Source organism: Chrysochloris asiatica, unplaced genomic scaffold (assembly GCF_000296735.1).
Source record: "Chrysochloris asiatica unplaced genomic scaffold, ChrAsi1.0 scaffold00213, whole genome shotgun sequence".
In the NCBI taxonomy this organism is placed as follows: domain Eukaryota; kingdom Metazoa; phylum Chordata; class Mammalia; order Afrosoricida; family Chrysochloridae; genus Chrysochloris; species Chrysochloris asiatica.
Genome location: NW_006408731.1, coordinates 5,426,508 through 5,447,040, shown reverse-complemented (window position 1 = coordinate 5,447,040; position 20,533 = coordinate 5,426,508). Strand labels below are relative to the sequence as shown.

Below are 20,533 nucleotides of genomic sequence, written 5' to 3'. Positions count from 1 at the left end.
GTTTAACCCTAAGTTATAACCCCCCCACACACCCCCAAGCCATGATCATGGCACAGGACCAGGGAATATCTTGTTAAACACAGGGTCACCACCCGTGGACATGGACTGTTGTGATTTACAATAAAATAACATTTACCCCAGGACTTGGGAAAAAAGTTATCACTTCAAGTTTTGTGTATTCACCTGAACAGTCAGGGAACTTTCACCTAGTTTATTTAGGTTTTCATTTTTTCAAATTCCAACCAGAAGCTAAATACAATTGGAAACCGGTAAGCACTAGTTATACTCCAAAGGAGTAGGATCATTCAGATTTACTCCAGTAAGTATGCAACCCTTAAGCAAAGCTTTTCTTCATTTAAAAGAAAAAACAAAACCAAAAACTATACAGTAGTCTTTCCTTATGGTCATTGCACAAAATGAGTTCTGCTTTTTGACACTCCATTTTTTCAAAAACAACTTTAAGATCCGAACTTTCATAAAACTTTTCCACTCCCAGAAAAGCCCTCACAAGTTTTTCTTTAATATGGTGTAGAAACCAGTATTACGCACAATTCACTGAATTTTTTCTTTGTAATAAAATCTCTTCTCTTTAAAAACAAAAATGAAAATCCTCTATCATTGTTTCTGCAGCTATGAATGTATTCTCAGATAGCTACATTAGCTACTTCAGACTCCAGATCTGCTTTAATGTGTATAACTGTATCTACACGCAGCAGAATACTTTTATAACAGGAACTTGGGGAAAGAGATCTAGAAAAACAAAAAACCAACATATGAGTACCAGGAAACAAACATGGCCCAGTAAAATAGAAGGCAGAATGCCTATAATGAGATGCTTTTTTAATTTTAAGATTTCTTTCCCAGGGTTGCCTTTTTTTTTTTAATTAAAAAATAAAAAAAAACAAACCCAACCACTTCTGGTCATTAGAATGAATCTGACAGTGCTCTGGAACAACGGTGATTATAGCAAAGCTATTAAGTTTTGAAAAATGTTATTTATACCTGCTACATTCACTTCTCACCCTCTAAATACTGATGACAGATGTCAAAGAGGCAAAAACCAGCCTAAGTGGGAAGACCATCCACAGTGAGTACCACCTGGTGCTTTCAGCTACTTTCAGCATTTCAGTGTACAATAGTCCTTGCACTTCACATTTTTAGTAAGATGCTGATGCAGTGCAGCAAGTATGCAAAGCATCTTCTTTCACACAGTCCGTGCAGAAGACAGCTAATTTTTTTTAAGTTCTGAGATACAAACGATTTAAAAAAATCCAGAATGAACAAGTTTCAAAATGCATAGTGTTCTGTGCATGAGTCCATTTCCCTTAAACTCTGAAAGAATAAAGTGGTAAGAAAACAAGAAAAACATTGCTGCTGCCTTCTCCGATCTTCTCCACTGTGCTGGTCAGTGCTCTACTCTGGCATGTAAGGATGGAGGTGATCCTCCACGGTGCCAACTGCCCAGTGGGTGAGCTGCTCCTGGGGCAGGTAGAGGCAGATGCTGCATAACTTGAAGATTGTAGCTTTGTTTTTTGGAGTCTGGAATGGGAAAATTTTTAATATTCTTAGTAAAAATTTTAACAACAGTCACATAATCTTATAATTTGTTAAGTACCTATGGACACAGTAAAAAAGTATGTGGAATAAGGCAAGGAAAAATGGTTTCTACCTGTAGGGAACGTACGTCTTATTAGAAAGAAGCTTTACCATACAAGATACACAAAAGAAACTCGAAAGTATTAGCAGCTAAATCAAACTCTTAGTTTTAAAAACATGTAGCTTATGACAATCATGTGCTAGTGTTTTCACAAATAACTACTGTTATTAAGTGGGAGATAAAATCTGAATCCAGACCCAACGACAAAGCTGATTTCTTTTCCTTATACCAAACCCACTGCCACTGAATCGATTCTGACTCGACTGAGTTAACTACTCCTTTGGGTCTCCAAGTGGGTCCACCTGCTGACCTGGTGTTTAGCACTCCAACTAGACACCCCTAGTGTCACCAGGGTTCTCTTCACAAGAACCCAAAACCAAACCCACAGCCACTGAGTTGATTCCTACTCATATCAACCTTACGTAGAGTTTCTGAAACTAATCTTTATGGAAGCAAAGAACCTCATCTTTCTCCCAGAGTGGCTAGTGGGTTTGAACTGCTGACCTTGCAGTCCAGTGCTTATCCTGTAGTGCCGCCGAGGAAGCAATCTGATCTTCCATGTCTAAGGCAGTCTATGAATGTTAATGAACTAATACATATGCATAATTGCATTTCAATCATCACAACCTGTATATATCATTTGCTCAATGAAAGGGTAAAATTTGTGTTTATAGTGACCAAAGTTGATCAAGTTACTTAATTTCTTTCTTCTCCCAAAATGTAAAATACGGGTAATACAAATTCGCACCTCAGTGAGGATTAAACGAGTTTATATAAGTAAAGCACTTAGCCTAGAGCCAAGCACAAAATGCACTATATATGTGCTGGCCACTAGCATTATCATCTCCCTCATGAGCTCTTTTATATGATGCAAATCTGGCAACACACTTTGAAGTTATGAAAATTCTATAGTATAGCCAAAAGCTGGATGGAGGAAGAAAACTAAGTATTGAAGACTAAATTCATCCATAACTAGGGTGACCCACCAACTGCCCCAGGTACTGAAGGGTTTCCCAAGACTTGGAACTTTTGGTGCTAACAACAAAACATTCCAGGCAAACTGTGACTGCTGGCCACTCTACTTCCAATCCCAAAATAACTGATGAATTTAAAAAGGATTCCAGCTGTTTGTAAAGAAAACAGAAAACATCTAACCTTCTATTAAGAGGGTATGCTTACAGCAAATCAACTCTTTCAAGTCACTAATCACTTCTATCTAGTATTAATGATTCCACAGTATAGCCAATGTGAAAAGTTCCACTTCTCTTTACTATTGTTGTTAAGTGCTGTTGAGATGGTTCTGACTCATAGTGACCCTGTAAATGGTTTCCAAGGAGCAGATGGTGGGTTTGAACTGCTGACCTTGTGGTTTTGAGTCCAGTGCTGATCCTATAGGAGCACCACCCTAGAAGTCCTTCTCTATACTAGTGTACTGTTACTGTTGTTAAGTGGCGCGGTTAGCAGTCCAGTATTTATCCTACAGTGCTGCATCAGGGCTCATACTAGTACACTGTTGTTACCGTTAGTTCCGACTCATAGTGCCCCTGTATAGGATTTCCAAGAAGCAGCCAGCAGATATGAACTGCTAATCTTGTGGTGGTGGTTGTTATGTGCTGTGGAGTCGGTTCCGACTCATAGCGACCCTGTATAGGATTTCCAAGAAGCAGCCGGCAGATATGAACTGCTAATCTTGTGGTGGTGGTTGTTATGTGCTATGGAGTCGGTTCCGCTCATAGCGACCCTGTATAGGGTTTCTGAGGCCGTAAATCTTTACGGGAGTAGAAAGCCTCATCTTTCTCCCGTGGGACAGCTGTTAGCAGTCCATTATTAAAACTATAATAAAAATTTGTTATATATTCTGTAAAGTTAAGAAACTTACAAATTCAATAAAATTAGCAAATTGCCAGATTTACAAGATTCTCTCAAAAGATAATTAAATGAACATATACCACAAGCAATTAATATGTAAAAAAAATTATCTTAAAACACCTAGTACCAGGAGAGAGGAGGTAAAGAAGAAATTGAAAAAACAAACAAATACCTAAATGATATGGTTTTTCTATTAGTTCATCATCTAATAGATGAGGCTCACTGAACTTTCATCTTGCTTCTACAATTCTCACTTCTTTGATCTGTACCCATATCATACCAGATATGCTTAGGTGCAAACAAAAGGTTGGCATTTGGAGCCCACTCACAGGCACTTCATAAGATTCTGAAAATTCAGCAACTGAAAAATCCTATGGAGCAGTTTGATTCCAACATGTAAGGTCCTCATGACTCAGAACTGACTAACAGATGGTAACTGGTTATTAGTATTATAACACAATTACCAAACCTAAATTAACATTTCTGTTTCCTCCCACTGGGAGGTATTTTATGTGCTAATTTTTTTACAGTGGTATGTAATAATAATATACTTAAGAAAATAATTGGGGAGGGAGGAGTGTGAGCAGTTGACAAAACAGGCCTGTGCTATTTGCATAAAAATACGATGTGTAAACATGTAACTTCTCTAGTAGCCTGTCAAGTTTCTTCAAAGCACCAGTTCTGGTATAATTCATCTTTGTCTTTTGCAATCTTGCACATAGACAGTCTTAAGTTTATTTAAAAATAAACATATTTTATCTATTTGTTTTTGGTGGGAGTGTAGTTTTAAATTATTTCAGTGAGGTCATCTAAACTTTCAAACTCCCCAATAATGTAACTTCAGTCCTGCTTTCTTTTCCCCTCAGCACTTATCAGCCTAACATCTAATACTGTATCTTTTACGTATTTATTGCTACGTCTCCCGCACTGCAGTAAATTCCATGAAGGCAGGAATTTCTATTTTGTTCCTTGTTATACGGTGCCTGGCACTTAGTAGGTACTCATTTATTAAATGGTAAATTAGAATGATTTTTAGAAGCTGGTAACTACAATGCAATAGCTGAGCAGTTGGGATCAAAAGGGAAGCACATACTTAAGGACAAACTTCAAAAGGGAAGCACTTACTTAAGGACAAACTTCAAAAGGGAAGCACTTACTTAAGGACAAACTTCAAAAGGGTTGGGGGAGTAGAAGGAATGGAAGCAAGAATGTAAAACTGACGATCTGCCCTGTACACCTTCACAGAATTCACAACAAAAAGTTTTTTAAAAAGTTAATAGCTTGTAACAAATGTCTGAGGATCTTGTTAAAATGCACTCTCCTTACGCCCAGAGAAGGGTCTGAGACTCTACATTTGTAACAAGACCCAGTTGGTGCTGACCTGCCCACTACACTTGTGGCACCAGGGCAAAGATTCTCCAACTGCTGGAGTCGCCACTTTTACAGCTTCCCACAGAGCTCTAATATACACCAAAGTTTGGAAACCAAGGACACAGCAAAGTTTTTTAAAAAGGAACTTTAGGGGTACATCAAGACTACATATTGTAAAGAAAAAGTTTACTAACCAATAAACAAGTATCTTCAAATAAGCCTTTAAGTGGTTTACAAAATAATAATAATGCTTATTACCTGCAAGTGCTGTCTGTCAATGAAGAGAAAGACTGACTGGTTAGGATTGTTGACAACAATTCCAGTCTTGTCCTTGCGGCTCAGTACATGCAGAAACTGTTTCTCATAGTCACCGTGATGAAACTCAAATTTGGCCTACATAAGAAATATAAACATTTCTGTGTAACTACAAGCGTGTTACACTACTGTATACCTGTATAACACCCATAAGTATTTGATCTGCGCAGTCCAGCTGGCCATTTAAATAAAATTTAAAAATCAGTTCTTCAGAACACTAGTCATATTTCAAATATTCAATAGTCACCTTTAGCTAGTGGCCACTATTTTGAACAGCCTCTTATATATCACTCCATTATACAATATTACCTGCAAGAAAAGATCTGCACCAAAGGGATCAAATCCTAACACTGTCAAATCAACTGCAATACTGTCAGTAACCGGAGTTCGTATATAATCACAGGTGTGCTGGTGTGGCACTCAAGGGTAAGCACTGGACTACTAACCACAAGGCTGGTGATTCATACCCACCAGCTGCTCCAGCACCACACCAGAAGTGTGAAACTCTACACAGGGCTTGCTATGAGCTGGAATCAAGGAATCAACTTGATGGCATGATGAAACCCCAGAGAATCTTATTTTCAAACCTACTCCCCATTTAAGATTCCCAGCTTACACTTTCAAATATCAATGACATTTCCCTCCTTTTTATGATATCAAACAAACACTATGATGGCATTTGGAGAGAAATGTTTATTCGAATTCCAGATACACATCTAATTAGCTACGCTACTTTATAAAGAGCCCATAACTTTTAAATTTTAGCTTTCCTGTATACTAAATAAGGCTTTAAACCCAGTTTTCACAGGGCATTTAAGAGGACCAAATGAATAATGTAAAGCCAACCCTGAATACAGTTCCATTCTTCAGACAGATGGGCTTTATAGGGTACTTATGAGGGTTAATGCCGTTTGAACTACAAGGTCAGCAGTTCAAACTCACAAGCCAGTTTGGAAACCCTATGGGTCAGGACTGACTCAATAGCATTTAACAACAATATGAACCTCTTGAAAAACAATTTGTAAATAGGATTTGAAGGACCTTTTTAATACACAGTTAGCCTCAGGTCTCACCTACTCCTCACTTATCAGCTCTCTCGTTATCCAACATTTCACTTTACAACCAGAGTTCGTTCAACTTAGTTGGACCATGATTCTCAGTGGTTTGGAAGTTACATAATGATATTAGTCATCATCCATTTTTGCTTACTACTGATTTTTCACAATGACCTGATCTTTGAAACTAAGCATGTCCATAAGGAAGGAGTTGTTGTTGTTGTTATGTGCCGTCAAGTCGGTTCCGATCCATAGCGACCCTGAACAGGGTTTCCGAGGCTGTAAATCTTTACGGGAGCAGAAAGCCTCATCTTTCTCCTCCAGAGCAGCTGGTAGTTTCGAACTGCTGACCTTGCGGTTTGCAGCCCAATTCGTAAGCACTACGCTACCAGAGCTCCTTTAAGGAAGGAGTGTAGTTGTTGTTGTTATGTGCCATGGAGACAGTTCAGACTCATAGCAACCCTCCACAGGGTTTCCAAGGCTGTTAATCTTTACGGGAGCAAAAAGCCTCATCTTTCTCCCGTGGAGCAGCTGGTAGTTTCGAACTGAGGACCTTGCGGTTCACAGCCCAATTCATAACCACTACGCTAGGAGTAGGTGCATTTTTAAAAAGTTTTCAAGTTATAAAGGACTATTAAGTCAGAAATTCCAAAAATCTAAGATGGTCAATTCCACCCTCCTACAAAATTTCTGTCATTTAACACTGGTGGTGGTGGCTGTGTTTATGTGCTGTGGAGTCGGTTCCGACTCTTAGGGACCCTGTACAGGGTTTCCAAAGCTGTAAATCTTTACCGGGGCAGAAAGCCTCATCTTTCTCCCATGGAACAGCTGGTAGCTTTGAACTGCTGACCTTGAGGTTAGCAGCCTGACTCGTAACCGCTATGTTCCAGTATGCTAGAGGAACTCTGTTCCTCTAGTTCAACACTGAAAGAAGCCAAATGCTAGGTGAAAAGGCCAAGTTTAAAAGTTAACTTAGATTTCAAGAAATGTCAGAGATCTCATATCTAATATTTATATACCAGTGTATTGTAAATGAATGGTTTATTAGGTTTAATTTTTATTCCTCTATTATTTCAAAGGAGTCCTGGTGTGACACTGTAGGATAAGCACTGGACTGCAAGATCAGTGGTTCAAACGCATCAGATGCTCCTTGGAAACCCTACACAGGGTCACTATGAGTCAGAATTGACTGGCATTTAACAACAACAACAACATATACCTATTATGGAGCCCTGGTAGCACAGTGTATTACCAGTTGGGCTGCAAACCATAGGTCAGCAGTTCAAATCTACCAGTTACTCCTTGGGAGAATGATGAGACTTTGTACTCCCGTAAAAATTTACAACCTCAGAAACCCTAAACAAGGTGGCACACAATCACCACCATTACATATTGAAAACTATGAAAAAGTTATTTCAATCCTGGGTGCTCATCTACTTCAGGTAAGGACAAACACATGCAAACAAAGTTTGCTTCAAATCCTTTTCTATGTTAAGACGTGGCTTCTTTGTGAAACTTTAAATTGGGTTATCACAGTACTACAGGAAGAAAGAACGTACAGAGCATGCAATGCAGGAACATTAGCAGGCCATACTAGGACAGGGTCTTAAAGGATGAAAAGAATTTGCCCAAGGGAAAGTCATAATGTTTGGTGCTTTGGAAAAAATGCCATTCTAGGAAATAGGGCCAACATAACTATGTTGTTGTTAAGTGGCGTGGAGTTGGTTCCGACTCATAGCTACCCGGTACAGGGTGCCCAAGGCTGTAAATCTTTATGGGAGCAGAAAGCCTCATCATCTGTCTCCCGCGTAACAGCTGGTAGTTTTGAACTGCTGACCCTGAGGTTAGCGGCCCAATTCGTAACCACTACGTTATCAGAGCTCCTTAACGGAAGTAGAAACTGAATGAAAATACCACATGTATCCCAATACTACAAATACTAAGGGGGTAAGATAGAGTTCAACTTAGTTGGAGCAGCACATCATCACACTGAAGAAAGGTTTGAGTGAGACTGAAGAGCACCTTACATAGAATTTTATAGCATTTCAATTCTATCCTATCAAAACTAGGGAAGCAAGCAAATTTGAGAAGAAACGGTCCATGGCAAAAAGGTAAGTCCATGAGCAGCATAAGCAACCCCAGAAGGAAAGTAATGAAATCAACGAGTGAGATGAGGAGACAAGCTGGAGCGGTAACATGAGGGAATATATCCTAACACCTCCCAGAAACTTTGTAATTGTCTGAACATACCAGGAATTTAATATTTAAAAACAATCTTTACTCAGAGTTCCCAGCAACAGTTCCAAGGCATTTAGATTTTAAAGTGAAGAATTAAAAAAAAAAAAAGTTTGTAAAATTAAATACCTTGTATCTGCTTACCTTCAAAAAGTAGTTGGATATTCATATTTAAAGCTTTTCAGTCAAGTATTTTTTTAAATTTTCAGGGGAAAAAATTAGTTTACATTGTTAATGTATTTACTCCAATGGCATTCTAGTGTCGAAAAGTCATTATCTATTGCTTTATATTCAGTCCAGGATTTAAGAGGTTAAATAAAACGGGGAACTTTTCATAGTCCAGTATAAGACTATACCTTGGGTCTATTATTTACCTAATCTTTAACTATCAGAAGGATTAAGGTATAATGTATGAAAAAGACTTAATACAGTGCCTGTTGTTGTTGTTGTTAAGTACTGTGGAGTCGTTTCCGACTCATAACGACCCTGCACAGGGTTTCCAAGGCTGCAAATCTTTACGAGAGCAGAAAGCCTCATCTTTCTCCCGTGGAACAGCTGGTAGTTTCGAACTGCTGACCATGAGATTAGCAGCCCGATTCCTAACCACTATGCTGCCAGAGCTCCTTAATACAATGCCTAGCACAGTCAAATCTTAATAAACATTAGGCATGATTTCATAACAATGTAAAACATAACTTGAGAGAAGACTCTGTTTTAACTATTCCAAATAAGGTCCCAGAGGGAAAGATGAAACGGCAGGGTGATAAATGAACCTATAATTAATTTTCCAATGGGAGATTCTGGATTAAAAAAATTTTTTTTAAATCTTAACAATACTCCTTAAAAGTAGTAAGAATTGAAGTGTTTGCAAGATCTGTCTGATAACTATAAAAATGGTTTTTCCATTCCTATATTCCCTCTCCTTTTATGTTCATCTTACATTTGCTAAAATATCCATGTTAATCAGATTTCTATTAGAAGACACATATATGATCGTCTTTGGGTGGTACAAATGGTTAACATGCTCTACTACTAACTAGGTGTGAGTCCATCCAGAAACATCTCTGAAGAAAGACCTGGCTGGCAATCAATCTACTTCCTTCCAAAAAGTCAGCCACTTAAAGTACTAAAGAATAGTTTACTGTGGGGTCGCCATGAGTCGTCGCAACCGTTTCATATAGTGATAAACTTGTTGCTATTCAGCCCATTCATCATCTTGATGGCTTTTTTCTACCAAATTAATTCTTAGAAAAATATGTGACATCATCATATGGGCTGGGGGAGTATTCCAGTTGATATAGTATGTCACACACAAAACACCATAAAGATCCTTCACAGTAATGGATGGATGCAAATTCTCTAAATGGCAAATAGTTTTCATACTCCTAAACAATTAGCTGAAAGTCTCCTAGTATGTAAATTTCATGTCATTATTTCTTAGTCTTTTCTGATAATAAAATATATGTAAGCTCATTACAGAAAATTAGGAAAATACAAACGGGCTTAAAAAAAGTCATGAAAAAATGGAATAAAAAGATAATGTAACTATCTTTTAAAGACCCCTTGCATATATATGCATCTTTCAAGTATTAAAAAAGCTACATATACAAGTCCTAGAACTAACTATAATGAAGATTTTGATGGATTTCTTCCTTTTTCCTATGCTAAGCTACATATTATAAATAGGTTGTTGTTGTTGTTAAATGCCACAGAGTCAGTTCTGACCCATTGAGACTCTGTACAGGGTTTCCAAGGAGCGGCTGGTGAATTTGAACTGCCAACCTTGCAGTTCAAACCAACCTTATAGTCGAGTGCTTGTTCTACAATGCCATACACCAAGATTCTAAAACAGAAGCAGCTGGTGAACTTGAACTGCCAACTTTGTGGTTCAAAGAAACCTTGCAGTCCAGTGCATTAACCTGCAGCACCACATCAGGACTTCAAAACATAGGTTAAGTGCCCATATATTAACACTAGAAATCGTCAAATACATAAAAGACAAGCTAGTCAAATGTTAGAAAGATGTCAAGGAAAGTTAATTATAAGTAAATTACTACTTTACTTCTCCTACAGTTTTATGTACACATCTACTTCTAGAAAAGGGTTTCTTAGATCACACTCGTTCGAGAATGGGGCTAGTTAACTCTATCAGGAGTGGAAAAACATATTCTGGACTACAAAGCTAGTTTGAACCACAAGGTGGGCAGTTCAAGCTCACCAGCTGCTCCTTAGAAACCCTATACAGGGTCACTAGGGGTAGAAACCAACGTGTCGGCACTTAGCAACAACTATAGCTGTTCTGAAGCTCTCCCATGGGTGTCTCTATAGATTAACACATGTCTATAACATTTTCCATATTTCAAAGACTGTTGGGTAGTCATTGTTAAGTGCTATTGAGTTGATTCATATTCATAGCGACCCTGTGTGAGGTTAAGGAGCAGCTGGTGAATTTGAACCACCAATCTTGAGGTTCAAACTGATCTTGTGGTCCAGTGCTTTACCTCACAGACTCCTTAGTTGCAAGAGACTGTATATATGCTTTCTCCTCTTACAACATTCAAAGACAGGAGGGACCCAAGAAACAAAACTTTTTAGTAAGCATATTCCGTAAGTATTTCTCAAGCTAGACTACATTGTAGGAGTTTTCATTTATTTAAGTGTGTATCATACTTTTATACAGTAAGTACCTGAACAGGCCTAAAAGGCTCATCAGATTCCTTCCACCTAGAAAACAGGAGACAGACAATTTTTTCAATGTCATTCCGAGGCCAAAGAATGAAATCCATCTCCTGAGTACAGCCAATTACATCCTAGAAAAAGAAAAAAGGAAAAAAACTTACCCAAGGAAATGTAAAACAAGCAACATAACATGAGAGGGTTTGACTCTAAAAATGTTTTGCAAAATATAATAAAAAAAAAATTTTTTTAATTACCTCTTTGGAATTAATACAAGACAGCACACAATTACAATAAACTGTATCCAGTAGAGTCCACACATAAGTCACTCAGTCCAATGTTTCTCACGTCAAGGCCTATAAACTCAAGCTCCAACTAAGATTTGAAAACCCTAAACAAGGGTGCTATGAGTGGGAACCGACTTGAAGACATATAACCACCACCAACCAATTCCTTGTTATGGCTGAAATGCTCATTTTGTTGTTTGCTTACAAAACCACCTTTTCTCCATTCTTGTTCCCCTTCATTACCACCTCATTTTCTAGGCCAGTAAGTCTTTCCAAGACCAGTACATGGCTATCTCCAGTCTTCTAACACATCACAAACAGTGAGTATTGCAGAACTGGACTGCTAAGCACAAGGATGGTGGTTCAAACCCACCAGCTGCTCCTTGGAAACCCTATATAGGATTGCTATGAGTCAGAACTGACTCAATAGCACTTAGCAACAAAAACATTGCTTAGGTAAACCCAGATGAGCTATCAAAAGTGTTACAGAAGTTTAAAAGTTTAGTACCAATGATACCAACTTAGTGGCACATACCAATCAGTTAGATAATGGTGGTGGTGGTGGTGTGTTGTGGAGTTGATTCCGACTCATAGTGACCCTGAATAGGGTTTCTGAGGCTGTGAATCTTTACGGGAACAGAAAGCCTCATCTTTCTCCAGAGGAAACTGGTAGTTTCGAACTGCTGACCTTGAGGTTAGCAGCTGGCCTCATAACCACTATAATAGTAGCTGATAATGATTCTACCCCAAGAAGACTATTAAAAATGGAAGCTCATTTTACATATAAAAATGGTTGAAATGGCAAATGTTTACTTACCCACTTTAAAAATCTTTTAATCTAAATTCATTTACTTTAATATATTATTAACTGACAAGACCTACCATATTTTATAGACTTTGTAAAAAGAACCTTCATTTCTAGTTATCCATTTGTACTGTTACCTTAATAACTACCCACTTTATGAAGGTAAAAAAGCAAGCTTAGTGCACCAAAAACTTACCCACCAAACTAAGACTTCAACTCGAGCTTACCCTTCTCATAGACTGGTATCGAGGAGCATGGAGCTGTACTACGTCCTTCTGTAAAAGCTCTATGGAACTTTCCAAGGAATAGCTGGAATCTCGCACACCTTTCAGGATATTTTCTTCATAATTATTTGTCATGACTGGTATAACTTCAGACACTTCAAAAAGTGCCGATTTTTTCTTCTAGAAAAGAAATAGTAAAATGATATATTAACTACCTTTTAACTTCCAATCTACATAGCAATGTTAAATACATTATTTCAGCAAAATTCTTAACTAAGGTAATATCCCCCCTGAAAATGCAGATTTTCAGACAGGCTGATTCTTTTTATCACCCCCCTTTGCCCTCTAAACACAGATGCTACTATCAGAATTTTCAACTGTCCAGTTGTACAGTATTATAATAATATTCATAGACAATACTGATTTTAGAAGACTATTTTAGGCAGTAATAGTTCTTAAATACTATAAGGAACATCAAACACTCCTAAGGCTAAAAAGCATAACAAAAATCAGTGACATAGTATTGATGTTATTCTACTGAACAGGTTCTACACACAACTAAATTAAAACTTCAGGAGTTAAATATTTTTTTTAAAAAGCTATTCAAAGTTAATTGTTTTACTCCTTACATGGTTCAATCTCTAGTTCTCTTTCGGGATATTATATAAATGTTCAATATTTTAAAGTAAAGAAATAAATTCTACCAAAACTGAGTTTCAAAATTAATACAACTGCTCATCATCAACTAAATCCATAAAACTGTGTACCATAGAGTATAATCTATGGGAATTGATACCATCCATTCACAGAATAGTTTCCACAGGTGTTAAAGAACTAGATGGGACAATCTGGAGCATCCTCTATATTTAGTACAAAGCTCTAGCCTCATAACTTCTACCTTAGATTCATTTTCAAGTGACCCTACTTATAATTCCTTAAACCAACATTGGAGCCAATGAATTATTAGTAAAAAGAGATAATGGGGAAGTAAAATCTTGGTACTATCTGATCTTGTGACAATCACTTTAAAACTTCAAAATAAGTAATTTTCTTTACACTGCTGTACTCATCAGCTGGAGTCCTGGTATGGTGCTGTGAGCGAATGCACTGCAGAGTCTATTCAAACTACAGAGTCGGTAGTTCAAGCTCACCAGCTGCTCCTTAGAAACCCCATTCAGGGAGGGTCACTAAGGGTCCTAACTGGCTTGACAGCCCTAACAATATTTATCAGCTAAGAATATTCCCAAATGCAAATAACCATTAAGAGTGAAAAGTGGAGTAAAAACCTAGGAAACTCCCCAAAAAACTAAACAGATACTACACTAAGATTGCAACTTGGATCTGAAATTTGCTCATAATTTAAGTGCAAAACTCAAAGTAGTATTTCCTTATACTCAAAACCTATTCTCAGGTCAAATGGCCTTGCTCTTTATTTTATAAACTGTCCATCTTAAGTTAAAAAACAATTACTGCTTACTTATATTACATTCTCCTTGACCATAAGCACCTATTTTCTACTTAACTGTAGAACTCATTCTAAAATGTCCTCTTAAAAGACATTTTGAATTTCAAAAAATTCAAATTCTAAAAACCAATTAACCATTACAGTATTTAAGTGCTCTAAAAATTATAGTCTATTAAGTACACCATGAAAAAAAGGTAACTATCATGAAGTTGTAAAAAAGGTAACTATCATGAAGTTGAAAAAACATTTGAATGTTTTGATTCCTACTTAACACTTTCAAATAGCTTATTTATACTTATACTTTACATAAAGACAATTTTTAAGTTCCATTATAAAGCACTGTTATAAGGTAGGTTTGAAACATAAGGTCAGCAGTTCAAACTCACCAGCCGCTCCTTGGAAACTCTATTGTTAAGTGCCTTGGAGATGGTTCCGGCTCATAACAACCCTGTAAAGGGTTTCTGAAGAGTGGCTGGCTGGTGAGTTTGAACCGACAACCTTGTGGTTCAAACTGACCTTGCAGTCCAGTGCATTACCCCATAGCACCATACCAGGACTCCTGGAAACTCTATACAGGATCATTTTAAGTCAGAACTGCCTGCAGGGCACTTAACAACAGGGAGTAACTTTACACACACTAAATTTTTACAATGTTACCTACCTGAGTCAATTAAAATTCGGCCCTAAACTTTAGAATTAAACTCCTTTCAAATCAAGGAATGCTCAAGGAACTCCCATTCAGTTATACAGCACTCAGCCCAGAATTAGCTACCCATGAAAGATAAAGCATACAAAGGAAACTGTTTCAAACACTCATATACCTAACAACATTCAGTTATTTAAGAGTAACAGCTAAATATACTTACAAAAATCACTTGTACTAATTCAGATTTTTAAAGAACTTTAAATTACCTTCTCCTTGAATACAAAGGCAATATACATCTTGAAGTCAAACTGGTCAGCTAGAGATTCTTTTTTCTTTCTAAGCTGAGCACGAAGTCTGTTCAGAGCTTGTTTCTTCCGGGAGTTTGGGTCCCCCATTTTGAAATACAGGTGGTACTAAAGCCTTTGGAAATTGTCACTAAACTATGGGCACTTTTTCTTAAGACTCAAGTACAACAGAAACAAGTCATTTTTCCCCCTACTAATATGACGGAATAGCTAAAATCACAACTGTAACCCAAAAACTGCACCTTCTGGCAATATTAGCAGACTGTCATATTACAGGGTCAAGAAACAAAAGCTGGTGTCCAATCATGTTTGGACAATAACGTAAGTTTGGGGTCAGATGGGATAAGGGAAGGGGGGAAAGGAAAGAAAGAGGAGAAAATACTTGAACTAACTTTTTGGAAAACACATTTGGCTTAATTGCCAAACTAAAGGCTTTGGGGGAAATGAAAAAAGCCTCTTATCAGGATTTAGGTGTGCAATAAAACACAGCTGACTCCAGTCCAAAAATCCTTACAATCCATTCGGGGTTTTTTTCCCCCCTCTTTTAAGAAAAGATTATGAAAAGGAATGGAAAGGGGGAAATGTGATCCTTTAGCTTTCCAAATACAAAAAACAAAAACAAAACACCAAAATAGGGCAGGTGAATGAAACTGAAATATGCAATTGGATTTTACCCAGCCAGATCCATGGCTGTAGTACCTAATTAATTCTTAGTTATTTCAGATTTCACTATTGCTATGTAACGTCAGTGCTTGCTATTCATTACACTTGGTGGTGAGCAAAGAGAAAAGTGCAAAATCGGTCACGAAAGGGGAGAGGTACAGGGATTCCCTGCAGTCAACTACAGTGTATACCGGGGGTGGGCAGCTGTTGCCCAAAGGAGCCATGAGAAAAAACAGCGGAGTCATTACCAACTTCCCCATCACCCACATTTTCACCCTCAGGCGGCTGCTAATGCTGCTGCCAAGGAGAAGCATGATGGCAGAGGGTAAGAGGGGAGATAACACGATATAATAATTATTCCCGCTGGTGGTTAGACCTGATTAATGCCCGGGACCCCAAAACCCACAACCCTGCAATGAGTCCTACATTCCCCAAGGGAGCCTTCTCTACGAATCTGCCCCCACTTCAAGATGGTGGGGAGTGTGATTTATCTTCTTGTGAGCATTGCTGAGGGAAAGGTGGCGGGTTCTTCTCCTAAATCCCAGGCAGTGCCCTGAGACCACCTGCCTTTCACCCCCCACCCCAAATCCCACCCCCACCCCTTGCCTTCAGAGGCAGCGACTCACTCGCACCAGGAGAGGCACAGGGTCACTCAGGGTTTCACTCATTTCATCATGGAAACAATTCCCGCCCGGGTAGAGTAGGCGGAAGAGGGTAATCAGGTAGGATGAATGGGAATAAAATAAAGTAATTGTGTTAATATTAATTACTTTTTAAAGTTAAGCCCACCCCCCCAGAAAAAAAAAGGAAAATGAAGTTCCCAGATTCCGAATTTGCTCGCTCTCACGTTGAACAGACCATGTTTCCCGAGTTTGGGGTGGGGTCGTTAATTTTGTCCCCCCCAAGGAGGCAGGGGGTTAAACTGCTGCTGCTGGGGAGAGGGTGGGTGACAAGGCAGTCCCCTCCCTGTCCCCGCGGAGACCGGGACTCACTGACCGACTCTCGGGCGGGGTGCGGGGCCCTCTAGCCGCAGCCTGCAGGCGGAGCGGTGGCGGCGGCGGTGGCGGAAAAGGCGGCGGCGGCGGGGGCGCTGCTCGCGGCACGGGCAGGAGCCATGTCAAGAGAAAACCACCAGCCAACTGAGCCCCTCCATCCCCGCTGCAGTGCGCACTGTGACCGGGCCGCCCGCGCTGCTGCCGCCGCTCAGCCCCCACCTGGGACCCATAGTCTGGCTCGGCGCCCCGGGCGGCGGCGGAGCGGAAGGACGCGGAGGCAGCGGCGACGCAGAGAGAAAGGAGAGGAGGAAAAGGGAGGAAAAACAGGGGGGGTAGGAGTGGTACAGGCGGCGAGGGGGAGGGGAGGAAGGGGAGGGGAAGCCTGCACTAAGGGGTCAGTCAGCAAAGTAAGCCCCCCCAATAAAGTTATTTCAGTTCAAGCATCTGCTCTCGAGTCTTTCTTTCCCCCCACGGTCGAGCTCCGGCTCTCAGCAAAGGCCGACGAGACCCCAGGAAGGGAAAAGCCGAAGCGGATGGTGAGCGTCCGCGGTGACACAGTTTCGTTTCTCCCACCGGTGGCTGCGGCAGCGGCGGCGATGGAGCAGCAGCTTCGGGAGCCTCCCGGGTCCGGGGCAAAGTCGCGTTTGAGAAAAGAAGCAAGAACAAACAACTTAAAATGGCAGCGACGGCCACTGAGTCACCCGCCCCTCACCGGCACCGCCCCGAACCCTCTGCGGCTGCGCTCGCCGCGCGCCTCCACCATCTACGAAGGAATAAAGGGGGAGATAGGACCGGAAGGCGGGAAGGTTGTCATGGTTACTAAGCATAGAGGAAAGAAGAGCCAGAGAAGCGTATACCAAGGCCTTTAAAGTGCTGTGTCTTTAAAGTAAAACTTCCTAAGAAATATGTCCTCCTCGAATGGAAGCTTAAGAAAAGATACTCTCCTCTCCTCCAGAATGGAGTTTCTATGGGGCGGGGAAAGGACCTCGCCGCCACTCCCTCCGCCCCTCCGTCCGGATATCCCAGTCCCTTGAGTTAGTTCTTCGTCCCGCCCCCTGATGACGTCATAAACATCGCCCTTCGCCCGCCCCGGCAAGCACCCGGATGGAATTGCTTCCACCGCCTACACTTACCATTCCCCCCCACCCCCGTCTACATGTCACCCCCACCCCGAGAGACACACATACACACACACACACACACTCGTCAGCCTTGAGTTGGGTTGGGCGCCAGACCGAGCGGAGAAAGCAAGCTAGGCGGGCCCAGGACGGGGAAGTGGGCGGAGTGAGCGAGGATGGGGGCGGAGTGAAGGAGGAAATAGAAAGTGTATTGGCGGGGTCTTAGGGGAGATTCTCATTTCACCTCATTATGCTTCAATTCCTAACACCACTAACTGGTAGTCATTCTAGGGGTCTGCCTTGGAGTATCTTCCAGGGACTGGCTGCGAATTCAATTCCGATACTTGAAATTTACAATACGTGTAGCAGAAAAATCTGATGTTGGTCCCTTGGGTTCTGCCTTATCTCCCCACGTGCAAGCCTGGGAGGCTGCCTTTAAGCTTTGAGCAAGGTCAAAGCAGTGGAGTGACTAGGGTTGGCATCACCTCCCCTCCCCACCATGAACCTCCTGGGTACCAGATCATACAGAATCCTTAGGAATGGTGTTAATTTTAATTACAATGTCTGATAAAAACAGTGGTCACGTTCGTAAACATAGTATTTGTTAGATTATATAAATACAGATAAAAAAGTTTTGTGAACATCTTTCTACATTAAATTATACCATTAGTGGTGGTGTGCCGTGGAGTCCATTCCGACTATAGCGACCCTGTATAAATCTTTAGGGACACAGTCTCATCTGTCTCCCAGGGAATGCCTGGTGGATTCAAACTGCTGACCTTGTGGTTAACAATGCAACCCTCTATGCTGCCAAGGGCTTACATTTTTAGTAATTGAGTAATAATGGCAGCTCTGACAGGGCGCATTACAAGGTTCAAATAGTTAATTGTTGTTGTTGTTAAATGCAGTGAAGTCGATACCGACCCAAAGAGACCCTGTATAGGGTTTCCAAGGAACAGCTGGTGAGCTTGAACCACCAACCTTGCAGTTCAAACGGCTTTGCAGTCTGACGCATTAACCCACAGCGCCACACTATTAGCATAGAGTTCTATGCTTTGTAGGTGTGTTGATAAGCAGCTCTGGTAGCTTAGTGGTTCCGAATCGGGCAGCTAATCTCAAAGTCAGCAGTTCAAAACCACCAGTTGTTCCGCGAGAGAAACACGAGGCGATTTGCTCCAGTAAAGATTTACAACCTCGGTCATAAATATACAGGGTCGCTATGAGTCAGAACTGACTCCATAAACTGGGTTTATGAAAAATGTTTTTCTTCTTAAGACTAACTATGGTGATAAATTTCGAACTGCTGGTCATGAGATTAGCAGCCCAACTTGGAACCACTACGCTACCAGAGCTCCTTTATGACTTTATTATGTTGTTGTTGTTATGAGCCGTGGAGTCGGTTCCGACTCATAGTGACCACGTACAGGGTTTCCGAGACTGTAAATCTTTACACGAGCTTTCAAGCCTCATCTTTCTCTCGCGGAATCGAACTGCCAACCTTGAGGTTAGCAGCCCAATTCGTAACCACTATGCTACCAGAGCTCCTTATGACTAACTATAGAGATATGAAAAATAATAAATTTTTGCTAAAACACAGCACAAAAAGTTTATAGACAGACTTTTTAGTGTCATTGCTCTGACAGTGTCACCTGTAGGTGCGGCCCATATCCCTCCTCTCCCACATCCCCCTCTGTTTAGACTTTCAGTTAAAGATGTGCAGACTACTGTTCAAAAAAATCTGCTGGTATCCCAGGAGAAAGGATATTTACTCACTATCTTTGCCTGGTAGACCCTATTTGTAGAAGAAAACCCAAACGCCATAAAGAAATTTTGGGTTGTCAAATTTGGTTTTTGTGTGTGTGTGTGTTTTTTTTTTCTTTATTCCGCCCCACCTTGTCTACACTGACATCAACAGCTTGACTATTTATTAGTTCTATTTCTAAGCTCTTTCTTGATTCCAGATGTCGCTCCTACAATTCCAGATGGTATTACTAATTATTGCTTGGAATGTGCCTAGAACAGTTGTAGGAGCTCTGGAGGCACAGTGAGTTATACATTGAGCTGCTAACCAAAAAGTCAGCAGTTCAAACCCACCAGCTGCTCCATAGGAGAAAAATGAGGCTGTCTACTCTTATAAAGATTTACAACCTCGAAACTCTACGTTGTTGTTAAGTGCCATCGAGTAGATTCTGACTCATAGACACCTTGTATAGAGTTTCCGAGGAGTAGCTAGTGAGTTTTAACAGCCGATCTTAAAAGTTCAAACTGACCTTTCAGTCCAGTGCATTATCCTACAGCACTATACCAGGACTTAGTTGTTGTTATTATTAAGCGCTGTCGAGTCGTTTTCAAACCATAGCAACCCTGTATAGGTTTTCTGAGGAGCAGCTAGCTGGTAAGTTTCAACCACCAACCTTGTGGCTCAAACCAATTTTGCAGTCTAGCATATTAATCCACAGCGCCACACTAGGACTCCATACCAGGACTAAATTATAACAAAATAGGGTCACTGTGAATTGGAATCAACTTAATGACAATGAATAAGGACAGTTGTAGTCGACAGCTTAGGATATTTAGCTTCTCATATTTTGGTTAGAAACACAATACTATAAAATATTATAAAATTTTTGCTCCATTCATTCTATCCTATTCCATACAAAAAAAAACTTAAGGCAAGTTTGAGCAGTTAATATAGTAAGGAAAATTAAACTGCTGGGGAATTTTTCTCCTTCCTTCCTAGGACACATTTTGCTCTCTGAAATTCCACAAGCATCACAAAGGGAATGGAAAATCTACACACATGCTGCAATGACTTCTGATTTCACAGGTTAAGAGCACGCAGTTCTT

At 40.2% G+C, this 20,533-nt stretch overlaps 1 protein-coding gene across 1 annotated transcript; it reads right to left on the bottom strand.

The window, feature by feature from the left end:
• Nucleotides 1–1,361: 1,361 nt before the first annotated feature.
• On the bottom strand, nt 1,362–15,000 carry LOC102832816 (chromosome unknown open reading frame, human C6orf62). Its single transcript, XM_006872830.1, has 5 exons — nt 14,872–15,000; nt 12,498–12,674; nt 11,190–11,312; nt 5,156–5,290; nt 1,362–1,539 (listed from the first exon to the last, which is right to left on the bottom strand). Exons 1-5 carry the CDS (start codon nt 14,998–15,000, stop codon nt 1,414–1,416), a joined length of 690 nt encoding a protein of 229 aa, XP_006872892.1. The 3' UTR covers nt 1,362–1,413.
• Nucleotides 15,001–20,533: the final 5,533 nt, after the last annotated feature.